The sequence below is a fragment of the Diabrotica virgifera genome, chromosome 3 (assembly GCF_917563875.1).
Source record: "Diabrotica virgifera virgifera chromosome 3, PGI_DIABVI_V3a".
In the NCBI taxonomy this organism is placed as follows: domain Eukaryota; kingdom Metazoa; phylum Arthropoda; class Insecta; order Coleoptera; family Chrysomelidae; genus Diabrotica; species Diabrotica virgifera.
In genome coordinates, this window is record NC_065445.1 from 267,559,413 (window position 1) to 267,586,147 (window position 26,735).

Sequence of the window (26,735 nt, forward strand, 5' to 3'; positions counted from 1 at the left end):
TGACAGAGGAACCCCACACCAATGAAGAAAACTTGGGTAGATTTAAGAAAAGTGACGTGAAGGCTCAGAAAATTATAATACAATGTGTTGCAGACAACATGTTGGAATCATTCATTCCAGTCAAGGAATATTACAAGAAAATTTAGAGGCTCAACATTTAAAAGTGGTAATATGTTCCTAGTTCTCCTTAGTCTGTCCATACTTTATGTGGGTTAAGAGTAGCAAAAGGAACAACTAAGGAACATGGAACACGAAGTTATTCTGCAACTTCTCTCAGCAATATTAGTCACTGACCACAGCCATTGCCATAAAGTTTTGTCAAAACCAAGATTAAATCATCCTAAATTTTACAAAAGGAAAGCTGTTGGCAAGGCAAAACAGAAACTAAGAGATAATGACTTCAAGGTGTTTTAAGGCTGTTTTTATGGGTAAAGACAGTAAACGAAGACATGAAAACTAGTCGTGTACTGTATATAATGCTGTTGACATTGAAATACCATTTTTAACTTATGATGAGGAAAGTGTATGCGTCAATAATTTCTTCACTTATCGCTTATTTTTTGTCACATTTTATGATAACGGTTTGATAGTTAGTTGATCAGTAAGGCTTTATCATATAAGTCTCTAGCCGTGTTCTATTTTCAGGTTGTTAAAGATAATAGAAGACACTAATTCTGCGATAAATCTTTTGAATACTAAAATTCAAATCGTAAATTAAGAAGTACAAACTTTATATACCCAAAATAGTTTCCAATTCGCAGGACATCCATATTTACCGAATTGTTCTAGCTACCAAATAATAAACAATAGTAGGTAATTTTTCAATAAATATTTTGGAGACTAAAAGTCAAATCGTAAGTTAAGAACTACAAAAATTATATATACCAAAATAATTTTCAGTTTGTACATTTAAATATTTAAAGTGATATTTGACATATGACATTGACGTGTGACATTGTCGTATGACATTGACATATGACATTGACGTATGACATTGACGTATGATATTGACGTATGACATTGAAGCATGAGGATATAAGTTGAGGAGTTTTTTACAGGAATTCGATTGAAACTCTATATTCTATATATTACTAAAAGCTTTGATGAATATTATTTACTTGATATAAAGTTATCTAAAACTATATTTACCGAATTGTTCTAGCTACCAAATAATAAAAAATAGTAGTAAAGTAAAAGTTTACGTACCAGAAGTTCTACGGCTTTGTCTTTCAACTGAAAATAAGTAAACATAGTTTTAGATAATTATATAGCAGATGTTTATTAAAGTGTACAGAATAGTAATTATAATTTTACTTTAATGCTCTTAATGAAACTTTAATAGGTGTTTAACTGAAAGACTAGTCTTGGAGGTGTAATTAATCACCTGATTTTCAAAAGCGAACAATAAAATCTGGATACAACAGATTATACAATATTTATTTTGGAAATTAACACAAATTCTACAAAAAATATTCATGAAATTTATAGAATTTAACGAAAAAATGTTAAAAATATATTTACCAAACAATTTGGTATAATGAAGTAGCTGCAATTCCATTCTTACAATGTATTTTTCCTTTCTCATTGATTTTCACAAATATTTTGCCATACAAAATTATCATTTTATTTGCAGTATCTCCATTCTTAAATGAAATTTGTAAAAAAATCTGTTTTTGTTCTACTAAGTTTTAAACCTTTTTCCTCAAGAGCTTGTTTCGACAGTTACAGTTTTTGTTCCTAATTTCTGCCAGTATTTGGTACAGCCAGTATCTGCAGCATACATTAAGCACCAGGAAATGTTACAGTTTAGTTATTCAGTTCAGAAATTGTTTAGATATAACACTAGTAAGAATAAATATAAAGATTAAGCATCGGTCTCTGGTGCAATCCTATTTTGACATAAAATTTATCAGTCTCTACGACACCTGCCCTAACACTAGTTGTTCATTCCTCATACACCTCTTTCATAATCTTTAGATACTTACCAGGGACTCCTTTCTTATACCATAATATGCTTTCCGAATGTTTTGGCTTATGAGTGTTTGTTTCTTTATTCCTGTATTTTTTGAACTGCCTTATAATGAAAATTGTATCTGTTGTTGATCTGCCTTGCATAATATCCAAATGATTATTGCATATCTTGGTTTCTTGCCGTATCCGTCTATCAATTACTTTTTTCCATATGTTATGTTGTGACAAGTAGGTTCATGGCTCTTTAATTTGTTTGTTGCTGTATATATCCCTTGTTTTGTAAACAGGTACTACTATACAGCTTTACGATTCCTCGTTTGTTATTTTGATGACCATTGCTGTTACTGCCACAGTTAGCTCAACTGGGGTTTTGTTAAAATCTTCATTAATAAACCAGTTCTTTTTATTCTCAAACTTTTATTCTGACGTTTTTTCAAGTATTTCTAATGTACGGTACTCTTGTATTCTTGTGTTTATTCCGTACAGTACTTCTTCGTTATATTTTGTACAAAATTGTTAAAGCATGCCAGTTAGCACGTATTATTCTGAGGTTGCTTGTGAATTTTTGTAAGCCCAGTATTAACTGTAGGAAATTTGTACTGCATTCAGTTAATTTGCTCGATTTGAGTATTGAATCGTTGATTTTCTGCATTGCTTTACTTTCAAAATATAGATCTGACTAAAATTTAATAATATCTAGCAAAATATAATAAAAATATGTCATTTTATCTATGTATTACGGAATATTAGTAGAAGTTTTAAGTAAGAAGTATTTAAAAATTATAATAAATCTGTCATTATGAATATTATGACTAAAACGACGTCACTGACTTGATGATGAAATAGTCTGACCTCCGGCAATGATTTTGATGTAATCATAAGAAATTTTTCAATATTTATCAACGAACGCATTTGTTTTGCGATGGTAGACATTTTTAGACAAACACATCGATTAATTGAATTTAGGCTTTATGACAAGGAGACAACTCAGCTGCAGCTGCAGTGGAATCTTGCAAAAACAAATATGTTTATTAATTTAAGATATCGATTGCATCTAGAACGTAAATATTTTGTAGAAAGGTTTGAGCTATTTATTTAAACTTACACTTTAAAGCAAGAATCATATTATCATGCCCGCACCGTTCCGGCACGTAGCGTTTCGTTTACGAAAAATATTAATTTTAATGGTTTTAAATACTTTGAACAATTCATACTGTCCGGAGCGTATAGTATCAGACAACTCTTTGTAAAATCAGGTTTTTCGGAGACTACGCTACGTGCCGGAACGGTGCGGGCATGATAATATGATTATTGCTTAATACTTTATAAGATATCTACAATATTTTGAGAAAGTTGTCGGATTTTTTAAATCGTGTGGATAGGTACCTATTTATTGCTATTTTAAAATAACTTATAAATGGTCAACGAAAAGTCTTTGCGCATCAAAAGGTATTTTATACATAACTGGGGGAGGATTGTCTGGGCCTTACTATCTGTGTATATGTTTTATTTTAATAAATAGTTTAAAATTTTACCTGATTCTTAAAACATTTCGAATTCGAGGTTTTTTCGTTTTTTTTTTAATCTTATGAGTGAATTCTCCATAGTAATGTATATTTTTTACATCGCCAGAAAGTAGAGATTTCAACAAACAAAACAAGGATACTGATTTATTTCAAAAAGCAGATATTTTGTCATGATAATTTTTTGATTGAAGATTATGGTGCTCTTTCGATATTAAATCAAAATAAATCGGTATTTTAAACGAAAAAACATATAGTGTGTTTTAAACATAAAAAAGTAAGTTTCACCAAAAAGAAAAAAAATTTTTTCGTGGAAAATAAAAAAAAATCCAAAAGCTCGGTTGTTGAATTTTTCTCATAAATGAAGTTATGTAGTAATGGTGTATTAAGATTGTGCTAGCCTGCGGTCTCCAATACACGCTGTACGCAGCCCACAGCTTCTATTGGATACCACCGGCTAAGTCTGTGGTCACTTCAATTTACCCCGCGATTTGAATTTTTTTAAAATTACTCTTTTTTAACTATTTTCGGCTGTAAGATAGTTTTTGTCCTTTAAAGTTTAAATTTTCCTATGACGTGACGTTGTAAGCAGCCTACAGCGTCTATTGGAGACCAGAACCTAAGAAGAATATTGTGATATATCATCAACATTCCTATGTGTTGTCAATACTCTTCAAGATTTTAGGTCACATGGATACACTGTAGGTTTTTTCATGTTGAGATAGTAATATTTCCTGTCGTAATTTTTTTTCGTATTGTTCTTATTTTTCCTCGTCTGTGGTCTAATAACTTTAATATCTCCTGTGTCATCAACACTTCGATTCTTTTGCTAGTTTTTGTTTGATATCTAGTACCTACTATAGTCCGTCTAGAAAGTATCCGGAAAAAAGAAAGCAGAATTATAATTTTACGGTACATATTTATTTCTATCACTTGAAATATAAAATTTCAACAAATAATTCATCTCATTTACTTATACAACCTCCATTTAAATCTAAGCACTTAGCTAAAGGTCCAGGTACACCCGAAACTAGGTCAAGGCCATAATTTTCGGTAATGGTGTTCCAGGCCTCTAAAACTGACCAAATCAAACCTTCTTTATCTCGTGGCGCTGCTCGTTCCACTTCAATCTTCATCAGTCCCCATATCTTTTCAATGGGGCTAAGATCTGGAGATGCTGCTGGCCACGGAATTGTTGCCAATTCGTGTTCTTGCATCCAAGCTTGAGTATAAACAGAAGTATGGCGTCTTGCATTATCTTGCTGAAAACGCCACCCCTCTGGATATAAAACATGAGCCGTTTTAAGAAGAAAACCATTTAGGATGTCACAATATTTCGCACTATCAACAGTGTCATTAACTATACAGAGAGGTGTAGCACCACGCTGAGATATTGCTTTCCAAACCATTATTTTAGTGGGAAATTTGAACGGTAACATTTTCTCTTGATAGGACTTTTAGATGATTTGCACCAAGCTGGAAACAACTTTCATCAGGTATAAAGACATTATTAAAATTATCTTTTCGAAAACGTTGACAAAAATATATTCTTCGTTGCCTTTGCAGAGATGTCATTGTAGTGATTTTTTTTGGATTCCTTGATATGTAGCCTTGCTTTTTCAGCGACATGCGGACAGTTTCTGGGCACACTTTTATTCTTCGTTGATTTCCAAATCTGTTCGCTAATTTTCGAAACCCTAGTCACGGATTTTTTCGTCCTAAAGCCACTAAAGCATTTAAATTGTTTCCGCGAATCTTACGCGGTCTACTCGAAACTGGTCTATGTCTCATATCTATGCCATTTCTTATCCTCTTTATTGTCTCATACACTGCACTTTTTCCGAGTTCAGTCAATTGCACTAATTTTTTAACGTTTCGGATACCCTTTCTATACAAATATTCCACCACTTTTCATTTTTCTACTTGCGACATTATTTCACAAATCTTAAGTCTGTTTACAAACAACAATATTTGACAGATGGTGTTGTCATCCGATTTTGTCCATAACCTACTATCGGCACAACCTACTTGATGCATTACTTTTGTCTTAAAATGTTACAAAAAGGAAATCTATTAAAATTAGGAAAAATATAAAATTCCGGATACTTTCTAGACGGACTATACTTTTATCGTTGTATTGAAGCAATGTATTCTATTACCTATTTTTATATCATGTATTTCAACTTGTACACTTCTGGAATGTGTGAATATATTTCAATGTTCTTGGTGATACTCATTGAGACGATGGTGATCAATGTCAGGCAGCCTTGATCAACCTTCTCTTTCCGAAGGTTTCCAAAGGACTTCTATTTAATTTAGGTATACATGAAATCCTTTATAAAAGGTATATTAGTTAAAAACTACATCAAAGACATAACTAGTTTTCGATCGGTTGACCGATCATCATCAGTGTAATCCTAAAATGTGTATAACCAGATAAAATTATGCAAAGTATTTAAAATGTTAACTAAGGTTATAAAAAGTTATAGGCTATACTCACTTGGAATCTAACATGCTAACCACCAAAGTAAAAAATATTTGGGTATACTCAAATATACACAAATATTTTTTATAAATAAAATAATATAATATACCCAAATACTATTTGGGCATATATAAAATATACCCAAATATTTTTCACTTTGGTGGTTATTAGCATGTTAGATTCACGCAAACACTGATGATGATCGGTCAATCGATTGAAAACTAGTTATGTCTTTGATGTAGCCCTGTATAGGGATTTTAACTAATATACCTTTTATAAAGGATTTCATGTTTTTGTAATGGTATACAGCCAACTACAGGAAATTTTTCCTCGTTAATGTAGGTATGGTTTTTGTTCCTGTGTCTCTCATCTAAGTCAGACTATAGGTTTAGTCCGTTCTTTAACGGTAAAATATTGCAAAACCTCTAAATTTTAAAGAACCGCTTGGATTGACATGAAATTTGGCATACACGTAGCTAACAAGTCAAAGAAAAAAGTGATATTGTGCCGATATGTGCTTTTGCCCTGGGGGTGGTTTTCACCCCCTCTTGGGGGTGAAAAAATATTCGTCCAAAAAAAGTCAGGAAATGGATAAACTGGCTAATTTTAAGTAACTTTTTTTCTATAAAGTTTTTTCACCAAGTCAATACTTTTCGAGTTATTTGGCAGTGAATATGTTCATTTTTTCAACAAAATAACCACGCTTTTAGACGGTTTTTCGTAAATAACTCAAATAGTAAGTATTTTGTCGAAAGAACATTCTTACCAAAAATATGTTCTGTAAAAAATTTAAAAACATGGTGTATATATCACGTCTCTACACCTAGTAAAAGCATAGTTATAGCTAATGAAAAATAGGTTCATATTCGTCAAATTCCAAATGGAGTAATTTAACGTGAAATAACCAAAAATTAAGCACATTTCCGGGAAAATTAATTACAACTTATTTAAAGTGTTTAAAGAAATCTTCATTTTTGTTTTGTAAAAAAAATTTCTAACATCAAAATTAAACAAGTTACGCTCAAAATAAAGTTAGTCCCTTTTGGTTTTGGTAAAAAAATCGAGAAAATCACCCCCTAATTAGTAACTTAAATGAACTTAATCGTTACGACTTCACAAGTTTCTTGACTCATGTATATATTACTGTTTATATGATCTGTAAGTTTCATCGGTTCAAAGTCCTTATTATTGAAAGGGCTGTAGTTAAAACGGGCTGAACGAGTCACTGATCACGAATGTATGCAAATTTAGAAACACCAAATCTTAATCAGTTTTTGTCTAACAGAAAAACAAAAAAATACATGATATTCAGAAAAGCAAATCTGACTTTTTTTGTTTTTCGAGATTTTTGGTATCTCTAACAATTTTTAAGTTATTTTGAAAAAAAGCATATTTTTCAAAATTTAAATTTTTAAAAATTTTACTTTGAAACCAAATTTTTTCAAAAATAAGCACTTTGACTGGATCAAACTTACAGATCATATAAACATAACATAAGTAAAATTATTTGGGGGGCGATAACGAATAATTTCATTTAAGTTGCTAATTATGGGGTGGTCTTCCCGATTTTTTTTTGCAAAAACAAAGGGAACCAACTTTATTTTGAGCGTAACTTGCTTAAATTTAATGCTAGAAACTTCTTGTAAAAACAAAAATAAAGCTTGTTTTAAACACTTTAAAAAAGTTAAAATGGGTTTTCCCCAAAAAGTGCTTAATTTTTTGGATAATTCACGTCGAAATATTCTATTTGAAATTTGGTGAATATGAATCTCTTTTTCATTGGCTATAACTCTGGTTCTACGAGATCCAGAGACCTAACGCGTACACCATTTTTTTTTTACTTTTATATGTGCTATATTTTTGCTAAGAACGTTTTTTTCGACAAAATACTTACTTTTTGAGTTATTTGCGATAAACCGTCAAAAAATGTGGTTATTTTGTTGAAAAATGAACATATTCACTCGCAAATACCTCGAAAAGTGTTGACTTGGCAAAAAAGCTCTATAGAACAAAAGTTACTTAAAATTAGTCAGTTTACCTATTTCCGGACTTATTTTGGACATATATTTTTCACCCCCAAGAGGGGGTGAAAGTCACCCCCAGGGCAAAAGCACACATCGGCACAATATCACTTTTTTCTTTGACATAATGTAAGCTATACATATGCCAAATTTCATGTCAAACCAAGCGGTTTTTTAAAATTTAGAGCAAAAACCGTGAAAGAATGGACTAGTTATTATAATAGTTTTTCTGATATTAGCCCAATAAATGACCGTTTTGGAGTGTAATTTCCAGGGGCAACTCCGAATTGCATGAAAATTTGGATTTAGGTTCTACTTACCCTCCACTTTAAAGTTTAATTTGTGCCGTTGGTTGTTTTTACTTGGGGGGTCATTTACCCTTTCTCGGGGGGTGACAAACGCGTGTTTAAAATAAGGCCGGAAATGGATAAATTGACTTATTTTAAGCACCTTTTGTTCCATAAAGTTTTTTACCTAAGTCAATACTTTTCGAGTTATTCGCGATTTAAAATGTTGATTTTTTAGACAAAAAACTACGTTTTCAGATGGTTTTTCCCAAATAACTCAAAAAGTAAATATTTTATCGAAAAAAATATTTTTAGCAAAAGTGTAGCCTATAAAAAAAACGAAAAAAATGGTGTACCAGTAAAATCTACAAATTGAGAAGAAACAAAGTTGTAGCTCAAGAAAAATACGTTCTTGTTTGTCTAATTCCAAATCGAATAATTCATCGCGAAATCACCGAAGAAAGAAGCGTTGTTCGGGAAAACCTTATTAACATTATTAAAGTATCGAAAAAAGGCTTATTATTTGTTTTTTACAAAAGCTTACAGCATCAAAAATAAACGAGTTACACTGAAAAAAAAAAGTTGGCCCCTTTTTTGGTAAAAAAATCGTGAAAACCTCCCTCTCTTTAGCACCCTAAATGAAATTAATCGTTTGGCTTTACCATCTGTTTTAACTGTATGTGTATTGTTTATGTGATCTGTAAGTTTGATTGGTTTGAAGTGCTTATTTTTGAAAACATTTGGTTTTATAGTAAAAAAATTTTATAAAAATTTTTGAAAAATTTCATTTTTTCAAAATAACTTAAAAAGTATTAGTGATAAGAAAAATCTTAAAGAGTAAAAAAATGTAGGTTTTGCTATTATAAATATGCTAGTTTCATTTTGTTTCTCCGTAAGACAAAAATTGGTTAAGATATGGCTGTTCAAAATTTGCATACACTCGTGATTAGTGACCCATTCAAGCTTTCTCAATTATAACCCTTTCAAAAATAAACACTTTAAACCGGTGAGACTGACAGATCATATAAAAAATAGACGGGTAAGTAAATTGATTGTAAAGCGGTAGCGATTAATTTCATTTGGGGAGCTAAACACCGCGAGATTTTCATGATTTTTTACAAAAAAAAAGAGGGCCAACTTTCTTTTGAGCGTAACTCGCCTATTTTTAATGGTAAAACTTTTGTTAACAATTAAAACAAAGCTTTTTATAAACACTTTAAAAAAGTTTAAATGGGTTTTTCCCGAAAAGTGTTTAATTTTTCGGTGATTTCACCTTGAAATATTCGATTTGGAATTAGACGCATAGGAACGTATTTTTCATGAGCTACAACTTTGTTTCTATTTGATTGATAGACTTTAATGATACACCATTTTTTTGGGTTTTTTATAAGCTACACTTTTGCTAAGAATATTTTTTTCGATAAAATATTTACTTTTTGAGTTATTTGCGAAAAACCGCCTGAAAACGTAGTTTTTTTGTCGAAAAATCAACATTTTCAATGGCAAATAACTCAAAAAGTATTGACTTAGTAAAAAACTCTATAGAACAAAAGTTGCTTAAAATCAGTCAATTGATCCATTTCCGGTCTTATCTTGAACATATGTTTATTCACTCCCGAGAAGGGGTGACTGTCACCCCCCAAGTAAAAGCAACCAACGGCACAAATTCAACTTTGAAGTGGAGGGTAAGTAGAACCTAAATCCAAATTTTCATGCAATTCGGAGTTGCCCCTGAAAATTACACGATATCGCCGAATTTCCCGTTCATTTACTGGGCTATATGTTTTGTACCCGATCATAGAAACTACAGCCCCTAACTTTAATATAATAACGTCTTTCTCTCTAAGATTGACATCCTACCGACATAAAATAAAACTGAAGTCCGAGTTGTAAGCAACACTATGTACAGTATTGTATAATAATGACCGCTACGTCAGTCTGATGTATTTAATGTTAATTTGCATTTTTTTTTTCAAGTAGGCAACAATGTTTTTCTTGCACTCTTATCAATTACGAAGTCCACAGTAGTATTTATCATGCGGAATGCAAATGGGTGTAAAAATACTACCTATTTTTTATCAAGAGCATGCGTTGCACGTGTTCTAAAATATTGCAGTAGCAGTAGATAAAATCGCGTTGTGCGTACAAAGTGTTCGAAATAATTGAGGATATTCGTATTTGCATATAAAAAGGTTTTACATTTTATTAGTCTATTTGTCTAAAACACTTTTAGAAAGTATTAGTACCTAATTAACAAAAAAAAATACAAATAATTATCACTTGGACAATACAAAATACATAATATGTATGTATAATGATCATTATGTATCAGGGTCGGTCATTTTTGAGACAAAACAATATAAAGGATGGAAGATGGAATCCCTTGCTAAAGGAAGAAAATAAAACAAAATTTTTGAGTAGGTAGACGGAACCAACTTCCGAGGTCTGCCAGACCTCGTTGGTCCAAGAAGGTTGTTAGGGTTCTCGTTTAGAGTCTCACCATGTTCCCTGAGGTATTCTTACAGTGGGTGATTATATTATTAGAGCCACCTCAGAAAATTTTACTTTTGTTGAATATCTAATGGTATGTAAGTTTTTTCTTTAAACGGTCCATGTTGCCTTTGAAAGTTTAGAAATGGATGCTATGTTTCTGTTGGAGTGATTAGTATTGAATATTAAAGTTTTTATTTCTGCTATTTTTCTTGGTGAGATGTATTTGGATTTTCCATGATGTTCTGTTACCACTAGTGTAACAAACGCGCAATTTTTACTAAATTCACAAAAAATAGTATAGGCCTGTCAGAATATCACTAGAGAGCAATGGAAACTCGCTAAGTTTATTATAACTCTAAACACCAAAAATGCAAAATAATAGGCACACGAGTTGCAAGCTAGGCTGGTCAGCACTGACAAACAATGGCATTTGAGTCACGCATTGCCACACATGCGTGTTGCCACTATTGTCAGACTATTTATTGCACTTTCGTAAAGTGTAACAAGACAGAAAAATGGAAACAAATCCATTAATATATGATACAGTTCAATTATATACCCTTCCTCTAAAACATTGAATTTTTCTAGGTGGCTCTAATAATATGATCACCCACTGTATAACATCGGCGCTTAGCCTATCTAATTTTGCAATACTGTATTGAATTATATTGAACTGATTGAATTATAAGTACAACCATTATTTGGTTCTGGGACTAGTTAGCAAGTATATGCAAATTCACTGATGATGGACTGATAGGTCCGAAAACGTTCTGAATGAACCTATTTTATTTAATCCATTGGGATTTATAAAATTTTATTAAATATACCTTTTACATGGAAGTGGTTTTACTTCATGTTATGAGTTTTTTAACTATATGGTATACAGCCAACCCAGGGAACTACCCCTTTTAGTTTATATTTTTTCGGCTTATTCTGATTTAATATTGAAAAAGCACCCCAGTTTTACAGCCAGTTTTGTCTGGAAAGGTTGTCACATATAACCATCAAGACAAGTACATAATTTTGTCTGAATCACAAAAAGTCACGCTGAACTAAACAACATGCCTAAGGCTAAACTCTATTACCGGTAATAATGATGATTTGTTTTTCAACGTCGCGAATAAATAATTTAGTTATCAATATGGGTCTTAATTTGCAGCCTAAAATATCATTTACATACGGTATTAACCCTGCAAGTCAGACTGTCAGACACTACCTTCAAACTTAAACAAGTAGGTATTTAAGCAAACATTTGGTTCGAACGGAAACTCCCCTACTACTTTACTGTTGACAAATTTAGTATGCTAATTTCTAGATTTTGTAATTGACCGTAGTGTTCTGCCAATGTCGAATTGTTTATGAGGATGTGGCGCGCAAGGAGAGGGGAAACAGTTCAAATTGGATCGTGTTAAGCCACTGCTGGAGGTAATAAAAATCTTAATGGGGAGAATGCCAATTGTTTCCTTTCTTCTAGTTCTCTGAGAAACAACCACAGACGTCAAGAATATTCAAATAAGTTTGTAAAATAGAGCTCTGTATAATGATTAAAAATAATAAAAATTTGTTTAGTGTAGAATAAAATATATAGTAGGGGAGGAAAGTATGCTAATTTTGTAGTTACTCGAGCGTTAGAGGGCCTATTGGGTTGTGAAGAGTAGGTCCTAAAACCAAAAAAAGGTAAGAAGTTTTCCATAAAGTAAGGGGCTTTCCATTTTTCAATTTAATTTTCTATTTCCAATAATTCTTTTTTTTTTTCGATTATAGCGCCATCGATCCATAATTCGAAAAAATGTCTCGAATAAAAGTTGCTTATTTTTACGTAAATAATCCAAATCTGCAATAAAAATTTGGGGCTTCTATTTAAGATTTTAAAGTTACCCCCAACCCACCTCCGTGGAAGGTCGTGTTTGGTGCCATTCGATATAATGCAGTCACTGAAGGTTTTCACCTCCGATTTCGTTGAACCTCGATCGATTGTCATGAAAAGTGGTGAGTCGTTAGACGATACCTCAAGGAATAAAGGTGACATGATGCCAACTTGCGCTTTTACCCTGGGGGTGGATGCCACCCCTTCTCGGGGGTGAAAATTATTTTATTAAAAATAATACCACAAATCGATAGAGACAAATTAAAAAAAATTGTTATATAAAGTTATCAATATAAATCAATACTTTTTAAGTTATTAAAGATCAAAGATTTTATTTTTTCGTAAAAAGATGAATGTTTTAAAGCTGTTTTTCACGTATAACTCAAAAACTATAAGCTTTTACAAAAAATATATTATTATTTATTATCAAAATTAAAGATAATAAAAAATTGAATACACTCCTCACTTAAAGAACTGAACTGATGTTAATACAAAGTGAGTTAGGGGTAATTGTGTTGTAAAATTGTGGAAGAATGTATATTTTTTTCGACGAGTACTCAAATCTAAGTATTCAAGCCCATATAACGGAATTACGATGTATTTTATAAAATATATGCTAAATAATTTTCAAAGTACCTACTTTGGAATGCCTATCAAATGAGCTCCAGTCAACATTAAGCAAGTTATGATGAAAATAAAAGAACCATGACGATTTTTTTAGGAAAAAGTGAAAAATTAAACATACGCCACAGGGGCGTCATTTGGACGTCCAGGGGGGGGCATTTGCCCCCCCCTGGCCCTAAAAAATGACTGAAATTTACAAAAAATACATCAATATTCATCATAACATCATATATAATGTATTGTATATATAGTGCTTGCCCCCCCCCAAACAAAATTTCAAATGACGCTCCTGATACGCCATTTACACAAAAATTAAAATTTATAGTAATCCTTTACAATAATTTCTTTATATTAGCATAAATAATGATTTTAACAATTTTGATTGGTTTAGAACGCATATTTTTGAAAAGAAGGTATAATTTTAAAAAATCAGAATTTTTAATATTATCCTAATTTTCATTTTCTTTTGATAATAACTTCAAAAATACTCAATATTCGTAAAAAATTATACATAAGCAAATTTTAGGTTTTTCTATACGAAATATTTTACTTGTTTTACTATTTCTGTAGGGTAAAAAATAAACGATATATAAACGTTTAAAGCTTAAATTTTGCTGCGAGAACCATGTAACCGGGGTCATTTAACCTTTCATTTTTAAAAAAGTAAGGGGGGTAAAAGACTAAATTTAACGAGTTTTAATAGCACTTGCAATTATCTTTCAAATGGTTTTTAAGAGAACCTGATATTTTAAAAATAAACGGAGTTATTAAAAAAAACCATAATATTTTTTGGAAAAACTTTTAAAAAATAAATTTTGAAAAATTTTTGGTCCATAAATTTTAATGATATCAACTTGTTCGGGGGCTCGTTTGATTTATATTTCTAAGTACTTTGACAAATGTTTTATAAGTTTATGTTATAAAATGCATAATTTTCCCGTTATTTAAGGTTGAATATTTAGATTTGGATAACCGAAAAAATATACATTCAATTACCTATAACACTTCTAGTTAACATTAAAATTTTTTTATAGTAAGGAATTTATTTTATTTTTTATTAGCTTCAATTTTGGTAATAATAACTTTTTTTGTAATAACTTACAGGTTTTGAGTTATATATGAAAAATCGGTTAAAACATGCATTTTTCTCACGAAAAATTAAAATCTTTGATCTTTAATAACTCAAAAAGTTTTGATTTATTTTAATAACTCTATATAACAAATTTTGCTTAGAATTTGTCCTTCTATTGAATTTGGGGTTATTATAACAGAAATTATTTTCACTCTCCGGAAGGGGTGGCATCCATCCCAGGGTGAAAGCGCAAGTTCCAACCCTGTCACCTTTGTTCCTTAAGATATCTTCTTACCACTCACCAATTTTCGTACAAATCGATGGAGGTTCAACGAAATCGGAGGTAATGGCTCATATCCACTGCACTAATAGATTTTTCAAAAATATTGAGCACGTGTGGGTATTTTGCAGTTTTTAGATCTGATGTTCATTTCGTCAAATATCGCGGGGTTCTTATTTAAAATTTTAAATTTACCCCCACCCCTCTCCGTGGGGGATCGTACTTGGTATCATTCGATGTATTTTTGAAAAATATTGAACACGTATTTTTTAGTTATTCGATCTGACGTTCATTTCGCGAAATATTCGCTTTTTTGTGAAATTTTCTGACTTGCCAATTTGACTTGCCCCGCTCAAATCTTCAGATTTTTAAAATATACACTCTTTTGCATGTATTTAACTTACCTTATCTTAATCTGACGATTTTTAGTTTTTCTAAGTAGATATTTTTTTTGGACCCCCCTGTATTAAGAGTTAATATATGGTAGAGTTACATTTACAGGGTACAAGGTTTCTCCCCATGTAATAATCTGACGCGCTCGAGTATCTGCAAAAATCCCCGCTTAGGCTCCCCTACCTAATATGCGAAATAAACAATCAGAGCAAAATATATCACAGAAGCTTTAGAATTCAGGAAAGGGTAAGTAACTGAATAAAAAAAGTCTCATGGGGAGGTAATATTTTTTTTTCTCAAGGACGATTAAATTGAAAAGTCTAAATTTTGCAAATATTAGCTACAAAATTTTATTTTTCATTGTAAGGTGACGATTTGTAGACCGATAAAAAATATTCGAACGTTCTTTCGGCAAGTCAAACATTAACCGATAAGAAAATTACCCCATCTAATTATAATAATTGATTGGCATAAATTCAACTGGTGAGAAACAACAAACATCGTGTCCGATAAGGCACATGACACATTATCTCTGTGTTTGTTAATTTTAATTTTGATTAATTGTTATATTTTCAAACTGAGGTTCGCTGATAACTTTGTGGGATGTTTATCAATAGTCCCGAAATAAATTACAATTATTAATATTAATTATCTGGAAGTACAAACAATAACGATCGTATACACATTTTAATTAGTTATAGAGAAATATCACTTAGGCGTGGATCCCGCGTACCAAAAAAAAGTTTATTAATAGCCAGCTGAAAATTTCTTAATAGCTTAACTGTGTCTAGTCGAATAAACATTGAAGTATGGGAACACTGGAACAGGGGAAGTTTTAATTGTGGAACGTAAACAATCATATATACAGTTGAGTCCCCGAATCTTTACCCGTGCTTCATCATTTAAAGCATACGAAATAAGTCGATGATAAGTCGAAAATTGAAATTTACTAAACGCAAAAGCAAGTGACAGTAAGTGACTTGCGGTTGCGTTTAGTAAATTTCAATTTCCGACTTATCATCGACTTATTTCGTATGCTTCAAATGATGACGCACGGGTAAAGATTCGCGGACTCAACTGTATATAAAGCCCTGCCACCGCCGGTCCTTCGAGCTTTTATCTTGAGCATTGTTCTTATTGCTCTCTTCTGAGCAATGAATACTCTGTCAACGTCAGTTCCTTCGCCCCAGAAAATAATACCATATCTGAGCTCTGAGTAGATGTTTGCAAAATAAACTGTTTGCAAAATAAACGGTTTTGTAAATTCAAATTCTTAGACATTACTCGTAATGAATAACATGCCGTGTTGATTCTTTTGCGAACAACACCCAGATGCTCTGACCAATTCAGATGTTGATCTATTTAATACCCAAGAATTTTGTATTTGTTGATAATACAACAGTTTGATCATCCAACTCAATCTCCTCTGGAATTATCTCATTATTTTGCTTTGTGTGAAAACAAACACAGTTAGTCTTCTCGAAACCAATTTATTTTTAAGAACCAATTCTGAGCTGTTTTGAAGTGATCTGAAGAAATACTCAGAATATCCTCAAAGGTTGATGCTAATGTTAATAAGTTTGCATCATCTGCAAAATTTACAAGATGAGACTCACTGCTCAGTATTTCGCTACCAAGATTGTTAATGTAGAAAACAAAAAGAAGTGGTGAATTTTCAGCTTGCTATTATAATAAACTTTTTTTGACGCGGTATCCAGGCCTAACACTGCAGGAAACATTTTTAAAATTGATTACCGAACGAATTGACATTATTGTTATTGCTCCAATTACAGTGATAAGCACCGTATTTTACGTTACGTTGGTGGCAGGTCTAAGTCAACGTAGACACAATAAGGAAAACAATAATAAGCTGATTATGAAAGGTAGATTCTAGTACGAAGGTGGATTGATAAGAATTTGTTTCATTATTCGAAGTTAAGGAAAATAAATATACCTTTTAGGACAGTTTGCATGATGGTGAGAACATTCTGAACAACAAAGTCATAGTATCATAGTAACCGGAGATTTTAATGGAAGGGTAGGAATAAGTGATTAAAAGGACTTTCCAGTCGGAAAATATGGAGAAATAATGAAAAACAATAACGGAAATAGTCATAGATTTCTGAATGATAAGAAACCTAGTATCAACCCTTGTTAATCCTCCGCAAGAGTTCCGCATTTGTCGTATGGCTCATGTAGGACATTCTGAGCATTTTACGGTAACACCAGGGTTCGAATGCTTGGATACATTTTTATGTTGCTTCTGACATTGTTAAGGCTTCAATACCAAAGAGCAAGGTGGAGAAAACATAACACTTAAGTATTTTAGTTCTCAATTAGAGACCCAGCTGGGCGTTTGCATAGAAATTTTGCATTTTGTAAAACACTGTACCAGCATTTTACAGACTTGTTCTTATCTCTAGTGAGTGGTCCTAATTTTCATCAAGATTACTTCCAAGGTACGTTATTCTTGTTACTCTTTCCAGATCTGTTCCATTGACATTGACCTTCACCCTTCTATTTTGGTACTTGAAGATGACCATCCTTTTTGTCTTCTTTGTATTCAATTTCATTCCAAATTCTCTACAGTCTGTCGTTACTCGGTCCATTAGGCGTTGCAGTGCTTCAGCAATATCTGCCAGAATTACAGTCATCAGCATATCGCAGGTTATTTATACATTGCCCGTTTATAACTATACCATCCCAGGTGCTATCCAAAAAGCTTTCTTAAATATCGTCTTAGAGTAAACGCTGAACAGCAAAGCCGACAGGACACATATCTGTCTTACTCCCTTCTCGAGATTGATTTTTGAAGTTTTTTTCTCTTTTTATTCTTATTTTAGCCTTTTGTTTTTCCTAGAGGTTTGAAATGATCCTTAAGTCTTTATCGTCGATATTACATGACCTTAAAATATCTTTTAGTTTATTATGTTTTACCAGGTCAAAAGCCTTCTGAAAGTCTATAAAACACAAGTATACATCAGTATACATCATCTTTTCTTTTCACTATTATCTATTTTCTATTTTTTCTGCCGACGTGAACTGTCGAAGGGTGGCACGCCACATTCCATGTGATTCAGTCTTTCGAAATCTGCCGTAATATAGATCATATTATCATATACATGAAGCGTTATTTGTGTAGGTATCCCATTCGTTCATTTATTACATTTATTTGAATAATAATAGTAACTAAACATGTAAATTAATTTTTAGTGGGAATTTCTGACTATTATAATTATTTATACTAATAAATTTTTTACATCCCCATTAACATACCGATCGTAATAAAACTTATGATGCTATTCAATTAATATTAAATAATAATTTGCCATTAAAGCCGATCTTTTATAGGGATTTCATTCTATTTAATGTTCACGGGTCAATAATAAATTAAATTAATGGTTTAATGTAATGCGGTAAAAGGGCTTTGTTTAAAAAATCAAATTCTACAATATAATTCAGTTGCCCAAATCAGTTCTGCTTATGAAATACACCCAACATTGTAGTGTGTAGATTGTGAATATTATTTGTTTAGGTTTGCATTTTTTTCTTGAATTTTTTCAGTACCTATACCTACTATACCTACTTATACCCCAAGGTGATTTCGTTGTAAAGTTTCACTACCTCCAGATACTTGATATCTATACCATGAAAGTACTATAAGGATCAACAGTTTTCAAATTGACGTGAAAAGTGTGGTTATCTACGTGTTACTGGCTGGCATATCCCCATAATTATTAACTTGTGCAGATCTAGGTGCCCAAACCAAAGTTTTTATTATATTTATATTCTGGTCTACTTTGAACTAAGAAGATATTTTATTCAACAAAATGTCTACTAAGGCTACCTATTTTAAGAATAATGCAAGATCAACTTACACACGAAGAAATTATGCCAACAAGCAGCAACAGAATAGTTTAGAAATCTGAAGTGGTCTGATTTAAATAAAAAAACTGGATTTAAAAAGCAACAGTAGAAGCCTTAACCAGAAAGAAAAAGCAAAATAAATAAACCTAAAGAATAAGAAAAAAACTAGTAACAAAAGCAGTGATAAGTTTTCAGTGAAATCAAGAATAACCTATTTGAAGACCAGCTATGGCACATAAAGTCGTGAAACTTCATAATACAGTAGACTCGCGATTATCCGAGGTAACTGGGACCGTGACTACCTCGGATACGGAAAAACTCGGTTAACACTGAGATTGGTTATATTGATAGAAAAACACGTACAGTAGGAAAAATAAAAGAATACCCATGAACGAACATATAAAACACGCTGTATTTTCCTGTCACCGTGTCACACAAAAAATTGGCCAGCGGAAGTACCTGTAATAATTATTGTTACATGTACTTGCACTGGACAATTTTCTTTGTGACACGGTGACAGGAAAATACAGCGTGTTTTATATGTTCGTTCATGGGTATTCTTTCATTTTTCCGACTGTAGATAATCATAACTGTGGATATTTTAATGACAAAATTAATACAGTACTGTCTATAAAAGATAAAAACATTTACCTTATCAATATTACTGTTTAAAAAAGTATTTGATTTTGCATAAGCTTTATTCCTCTTTTTGATTTTGAATCGGCGATGTTGCGTCAAGGTTGAAAATTGTAACTCACCTGTTATTACTTTTGCCTCGGTTAACCGAGGGGCTCGGATGACCGAGACTCGGATAATCGCGAGTCTACTGTAAACCAAATAAAGGTGTGGTGTGGTTCAATGTCACGAAAAAATAATGAAAAGAACGTTATAGAAGACTATAGATTAAGAGACTATAATATAAAAATATTGAAACCAGAACTGAACACTGTAAGTCCAACCCTTTTGAAGTCAGTAGGGTAGTTCGCCAGAGATGGATTATCTAATCTAAGTCGCTTTAAAAGCACTTAAGATCTTTAAACTTACATAATCAGACGATAAACTCTACACTGAACTCATAGTTACTGAGTTGATTTACCTAGAATGCTACATTGGTAATGCAGCCTCTTGTAAAACCGAAATACGTAGGACAATGGGAATGACCAAAAATGCTATAAGATCGAAAATCTCTCTTTGTCGAAGAACACCAAAATGAGATTGATACGTGAAACCGGATAATAAGAAAAGAACTGAGGCCTTCTAGATGTGGTGCTTAAGAAGAATGCTTTGTATCTCATGGACAGAGCACAGAACAAATACCACAATCTTTCATACTCAATTCGCTCATATCTATCTCATGGCCGTCTTAAAGTTTTTCGGAGAGATTACAAGAACAAGTAATAATAATTTTGAGAGACATAAATTTCGGGAAAAGTTGAAGGTAGCACAGTCAGCGGATATTTACCCACTCAACGTACAGATCAACTGCAGGAAGCCAGTGGCAAGATTTTCTCTAGTCCATGAGAGCAACCCTGGACAGAAGTCTATAGAAAGAGATACCTAGTTGCTCGTAAGAAAATTATTTAATTTATAAGGTATTTATAATTTGTATTACATATTATAATTTATATCATTTGGGGTGCTAAATAGGGGGAGATTTTCACAATTTTTTACCAAAAAATGGGATTATTTGTATTTTGAGCGTAACTGGCTTAGTTTTGATGCTAGAAACTTTTGTAAAAAATAAAGCTTCTTTTAAACACTTTTAAAAAGTTCTAATGAGTTTCCCCGAACAGTATTTCATTTTTTGGTTATTTTACGTTGAAATATTCGATTTGGAATTTGACGAATAAGAAAAACTTTTCATGAGCTACAAGTTTTCTTTTACTGAGTCGATAGACTTCATTTTTGTTTAATTTTTTTTATAAGCTAGATACATTTTTGCTAACAATATTCCTTTCGATCGAATACTTACTCTTTGAACTATTTGCGCAAAGTCGCTTAAAACCGTGGTTTTTTTGTTGAACAATAAACATTTTTACTCATAAATAACTCGAAAAGTCTTGAGTTGACCACTTCGGTGGTGACACTGAAAATTACACGGTATCGCCATATTTTACGTTGATTTACTGGGCTGTAACACATATAGGTATTTGTTAAACATGTCGCATTAATAATTTTTTAAAAGGGGCCCCATTTCCAATTCTGCGGGGGGCCCCGACGGAGTTTGTTACGCCACTGGGTAAAGAAATAGGTAAATAAAGGAAAGAGATGCTTGGAGATGGATGATGGGTGAGTCCAGGATCCAACTTGGACTGTAATTCATTGTAGTTACCTTCTAAGTTAATTGGAGCACCAAAATCGCTCAAATTTAAAATATATATTACATGGTGTACCACCTTCAACAACTATTTATGTTACACCATTAATTTATTTACTTTATATAAACCTAAAGCTATTTAGCCCGAGTTAAATCGAAAATTGAAGCGATTTTAAACGTTTTTAAAATCCAAACTTGTATGATTAAACTTGATATTCGGCCGTAGTATATACCGGTGGCAATGCTAAATAAATAAAACGCAAAACTCGGTTTGATTGGCGATGCGTACAAAATCCTAGATAAACACAGAGCACAGAATTGTGTAAATATTTTCGACCCATCAGCTCATTCCGCTGGCGTCATAATATGTTTTCGAAAACTAAATAATTCCCGATTTTTGGTCGAAAGCCGATGAATTATATATATAACGATGTACAATGTTTCGAACGATTGAAATTTCATTAAAATTAACGAACTAATTTTAGCAAAACGGGACTTAAATTATATAATTTCGGTTTTTAAACAATGGCCCATAACCACATTACATTATGCCGTATTATTACATATTATTTATTTAGCTCATAAATATTACCACAATGCAGCTTTCGCTAATATTGCTGTTGATAATCTACATTACATTTCTGTTGACATATGAAAATAAAGAAAAAAGTAAAGCAGATCTAAAAAAAAAAGAAAAGAGATTATTGAGAAACGAAACTAAAGGGTATAGCAAGGGAACGATGAGGACATTCAAAATTTTTATGACTTTAAAAATAAAAATAATAGGGTAGAAAGTTCGAAAAACTTATAAGTAAAGAAGGAGGTCTTAAGAGAGTTAGAAAGATGTAGTGCAGCCGATATGTAAAACAATTGTGCGTTTAATGATAAAAGTATATAATTTGGACCACATATACCACACATATAAAGGTTCAAATTTAAATATGAGGCCATCTCAGATTTTGCCTTTTACAAAAATGGCGGGCATTCAAAATGGCGACTATACATATGTGACTAATAGCACGATAACTTTTGAACGAGACGTCAGATTTTAACCAAATTTGGTATATAGGTTCTCTTTTTGATGCATATGTAAAAATAGCTAATAATAAAACTGACGAATTTCTTTGCAGTCTCCTCAAACTAGGTACTATTTTTTTTTCGATTGTTCGATATAACTAAATTTTAAATTAAAACATATTCATTATTGCTTCTAAAAATTTCAGATGGTGTAGATTTTCGTATATTTTTTGCAATCACTGAATAGACGAATTACAAATTATTTAATGAAGTTCCGATGAAATAACAAAAGGCAAAGAATAAAATTCAGATATAAATACAATTCATTAAATTTTACTACCATCAATCACCATCTGCCCCAAGTACGTCTCAAGTATCTCTGCCAAGGGATAATTAACAAATTTTCTACCAACAAAAAGCTTACATATCTAATCCCGACAACATACATCGACTGCATACCCTTAAACAGGTGGTACACAAAATTTGTCTCATCATAATTTTCTAACCTCCTATCTTTATAGACATCATCGAACAAAAGGATGTCTGAATGGCATATCGGGCTACCGCAAGAAATGTTTTTCGAAAAATGCCTCTTAATGCACACTAAGTACCTTTATAGAGCTTTGTGTTGGACATAATGAGAAGAGACCTCTGTACAATGGGGCGGCGCTTTTGAATGGATAAACAAGGTTCTATTTAACGGGCTTAAAAATTGCTGAAAGACTTCGAGCTATGGCAAAAGTGTCTTGACCATTTTGCTTCTATTTGTTCGCTTCAGATTTATAAACTTTCAATATCTGTGGCTTTGTGGTTGGTTTATTTTTACGAGGAGTATGGGAAACTTCATTAAAAATATTTTTGAGGCGCAAAATTTTGTGCTGCTTTTAATTGTGTTATGTTCATTACAATATTAATAAGTTTTGAGGTTCGATATGAAAGGGCGTTGCTACTAGACTAATCTTTTTTGCTATGTTGGTACATACATCGTATGAACGTATGTAAATATTGCCATAAGTTGTATTCTTAAGTTTTCTTCTATATCTTTCTACTTTTACACCTACATTTCAGATTTATTGTCCCCTTTATATGCTGCGCCTACTTACATATTAAGTTTTCTTTTTTGGAACACTAACCCGAAGAAAAACCGTATTACAAACGCATAACTAAGTATCCATTGATTGTTCGCGTGTTACCACCCCAATAAAACATAAAACCTGAACCAGCCAGCCTTCGATAGAGAACCCAGCATTATCTTTTTGGAGATCTGCAATATGTACAGCAAAAACTCGTGCAAAATCGAGGCAGCCCGGCCAGCAAGTAGTCAGTTATAGTGTGGGAGATTGTTTTAGTACAACAATTCAGTACAAAGAACGAATTTTTAAGAACTTTATTTAATGAGACATGAACATATAGAAGAACGTAAATGATGCAGGAATAGGCAAGGAAAGCAAAATGTGGGAAAGTCATTTAAAATCAGTTGTGCAAGTTAGATTAGTCAGGTGCAATTTAAATTATAAAAGATTTGATGGGTAATATAGGTATTAAGAACCAAACGCTCATATGGTATTTATTGATCTTGAGAAAGCATTTTGAGATACATCCTTTTGTTACAATTAATGTAAACATTAATGTAATTTGTGTTTAAATTCAATTTCAAACTTCTTAAAATGTATCTCAAATTGTTGTTGTCATAGTAGGTATGGACAATTTTCGTCGATTAACTGGTTCCGTTAAGGCCATCGGTACATAATTCGCAAATATTTTACGGCTATCCCTACTTTTTCTGTTTTTACACGGCAAATTACGTGTAGTAAAATTCACACTGGTATGGATATGTAAACATTACTAGAATGTCATTCTATTTGAAAATGTCATCATTAACTTAAAGAGATGGCTTTTGAATGTTCTTGAATAAATGTTATTTGTATAATTGCAAATTATTAATTCCGTTAATAAATGTGATAAAATTTTTCACTAACTATGTATTCAGTGATTGTAATCATTTATATGTACAACAAAAACTAATACTCAATCAAGAGAAGAGGAAAAGTGTTAAAGTGAATTTTTAATAATATATTGTTACTTTGGAACGCTTACAAATTTGAACGTCTTTAACAACAAAATACTTGGATCGCAGAATATATTATCCTGATGTATTCTCGGCTTGGATCTTCCACAAATAATACACAATAAATAACTTTTTATTAAGTTCACGTCTTAAATCAATTACTCATCAAATACACTATATTATATCATTTATATTTAATCAACAACTCAAAATATTCCCGATGCCATGTCAAATATTTAAAATTGTCACTGATTGTCACTGTCTGACTGGCAATATGCTGACAATATTCTATTCGACTGAGTGCGGTGTAAGACAAAGATAGATTTGGAAAATATTACCACGGACATTGTGTTCATTTTTTTCGAATCCTGAAAAAACAAATAAATATTTTTGAAAAATTTAAACGCAGAATGAAAGATTACTTTATTACCGAGGGCCGAAAGTCCCTTAGAATTAATAAACAGCTTGTTTTGAATGAGATATTTGAAATTAAAAATCACACTAAATTTTCTCTTAGTTTTTCACCCGTGTAACATATTAAAATAAATATTATAGAAGTTTTTAGGGACTTTCGGCCCTCGGTAATAACGTAATCTTTCATTCTCAGGATTCGAAAAAAATGAATCTCCATTTGAATAGCATTGCAGCCGAAAATACGTACCCAGTACCCATCCCCTTAATAGATCGAAATAAATTATTTAAAACAATTTTATACGCAGGTTTAGTTGTTTAGTTTGTATTAGCTGCTCAAAGGCGATTAGAAATCGCCAATCGGGTTAGGGCGTGTGGCCTGTCTTTTAAAGTTACGTCGCCTAATCCTTCTCCTCTGGATGTTTTGAAGAAGTCATCTGTTACTGATGAAGTTAGTCTAAAATAAACCCTTATTATTAAGGACTTCTGGATGGCCTGTTAAGTTGGCCTTGATGTCATATTTTTGGTTTGGTGTATTCCCGGCGTCCCTATATCTAGGAGGACGTTCCATAGGAATTGGGTTTTTAGGATGAATATCCTAAAAACCAAGGAAGCATCCCTTATCCTACTAAATAAAGAAATATGTGTACGGAATCCATCAGCAGAATGCAACAGACTTTGGTTGCCAATAGGATATACCTATTAGATCGAATATAAATAGGAAGGACTGAAGGGACAACTAATGAAGAATTAAAAACGATGGCTAAAAATAGAAATGCGTGGAAAAATGGAAAAGGAAAACAGCAATCCCAATCCTACGACAGAGAGAGCAGAAAGATATATCAAGAAAAGGAAGAACGTGTCCAGATTCGTACACTAGGAATCTACATGCAAAGACGATAGTTATGGAAACACTTACTACTATTACTATACTAAAATGATGGTTTACAAACTTTGTCATGATTTGGGAGTGCTCCTCGTAAGATCCAACGTGTCTTAGTTTGTTTATTTCTAGTGCATCTTTATTGTGATTATAGTATAAAGATGGAAATTTACAAACGATTGCTTTGATTCTGAAACACCTTTTTGTTTCATTTTTTAGGATTTTTTAAGAATAAACAAAGGTTTTAAGTTTTAAGAGGCTACATCACCGAGGAAAACGCGTTCCAAGATTACAGCTTTAATTTTGAATATTTTGTCGAGTTGTTTGGCACATATTACGTAACATAGAAAAGAACAGCGATACAGAGCCCAATTTGAGAAATATGTTAGAGAAGTTAGTAAGAATAAGAATAAATAATTTAAACACCAATAAAATAAAAATAAAAAAAGGCGTTAGACAAGGCTGTGTCTTGTCGTCATCACTGTTTAATGCATACTCAGAAGAAATATTCAAAAAAACAAAAGATAAAGTAGCAGGCATAAAAATAAATGGCCTACCCATATGTGAAATTAGATACGCCGATGACACAATACTAATGGCAGAAACTATTACAGATCTACAAAGAATTTTAGATAAGGTTGTTGCAACGAGTGAAGAATTTGGTCTGTCACTAAACATAAAGAAAACGAAATTCATGGTTATATCAAAGAAAAAAATATTAGAAACATCAATCTACACGTAAATAATAATAAGATGATAGAACTAGTTCAGAATTATAACTATTTAGGGACAAACATTAGTGAAACAAACGATTATACTAAAGAAATCCGAATTAGAATAGAAAAGGCTAGAAGTGCATTCACTAATATGAAACAAATATTATGTAGTAGAGACCTCAGCCTAAATATTAGAAAGCGAGTACTAAAATGTTATGTATTTTCTGTTCTTTTGTATGGTGTGGAGACATGAACTCTCAATAAACAATGCCTCAATAGACTGGAAGCATTTGAGATGTGGACGTATCGAAGAATGCTGAGAATCTCCTGGACAGACAGAATAACCAATGAGGAAGTACTAAGGAGAATACATATAACAGCAGGGAGATACTGGATTCCATCAAAATAAGAAAACTTCAATACTTGGGTCATATAACACG

General features: G+C 32.1%; 1 protein-coding gene across 4 annotated transcripts in view; it reads right to left on the reverse strand.

Annotated features, from left to right (window-relative positions):
- The window catches only part of LOC114326375 (optomotor-blind protein), a 340,276-nt gene that overhangs the window by 124,291 nt on the left and 189,250 nt on the right, over window positions 1-26,735 (reverse strand). For 2 of the 4 annotated variants that reach the window (XM_050646175.1, XM_050646174.1), the window contains exon 4: window positions 1,207-1,233. The exons of the other annotated variants lie outside the window; for them this stretch is intronic. In XM_050646175.1, the coding sequence (XP_050502132.1) occupies window positions 1,207-1,233 (27 nt within the window). The remainder of the gene's footprint in view (window positions 1-1,206; window positions 1,234-26,735) is intronic. 4 annotated transcript variants of the gene reach the window in all.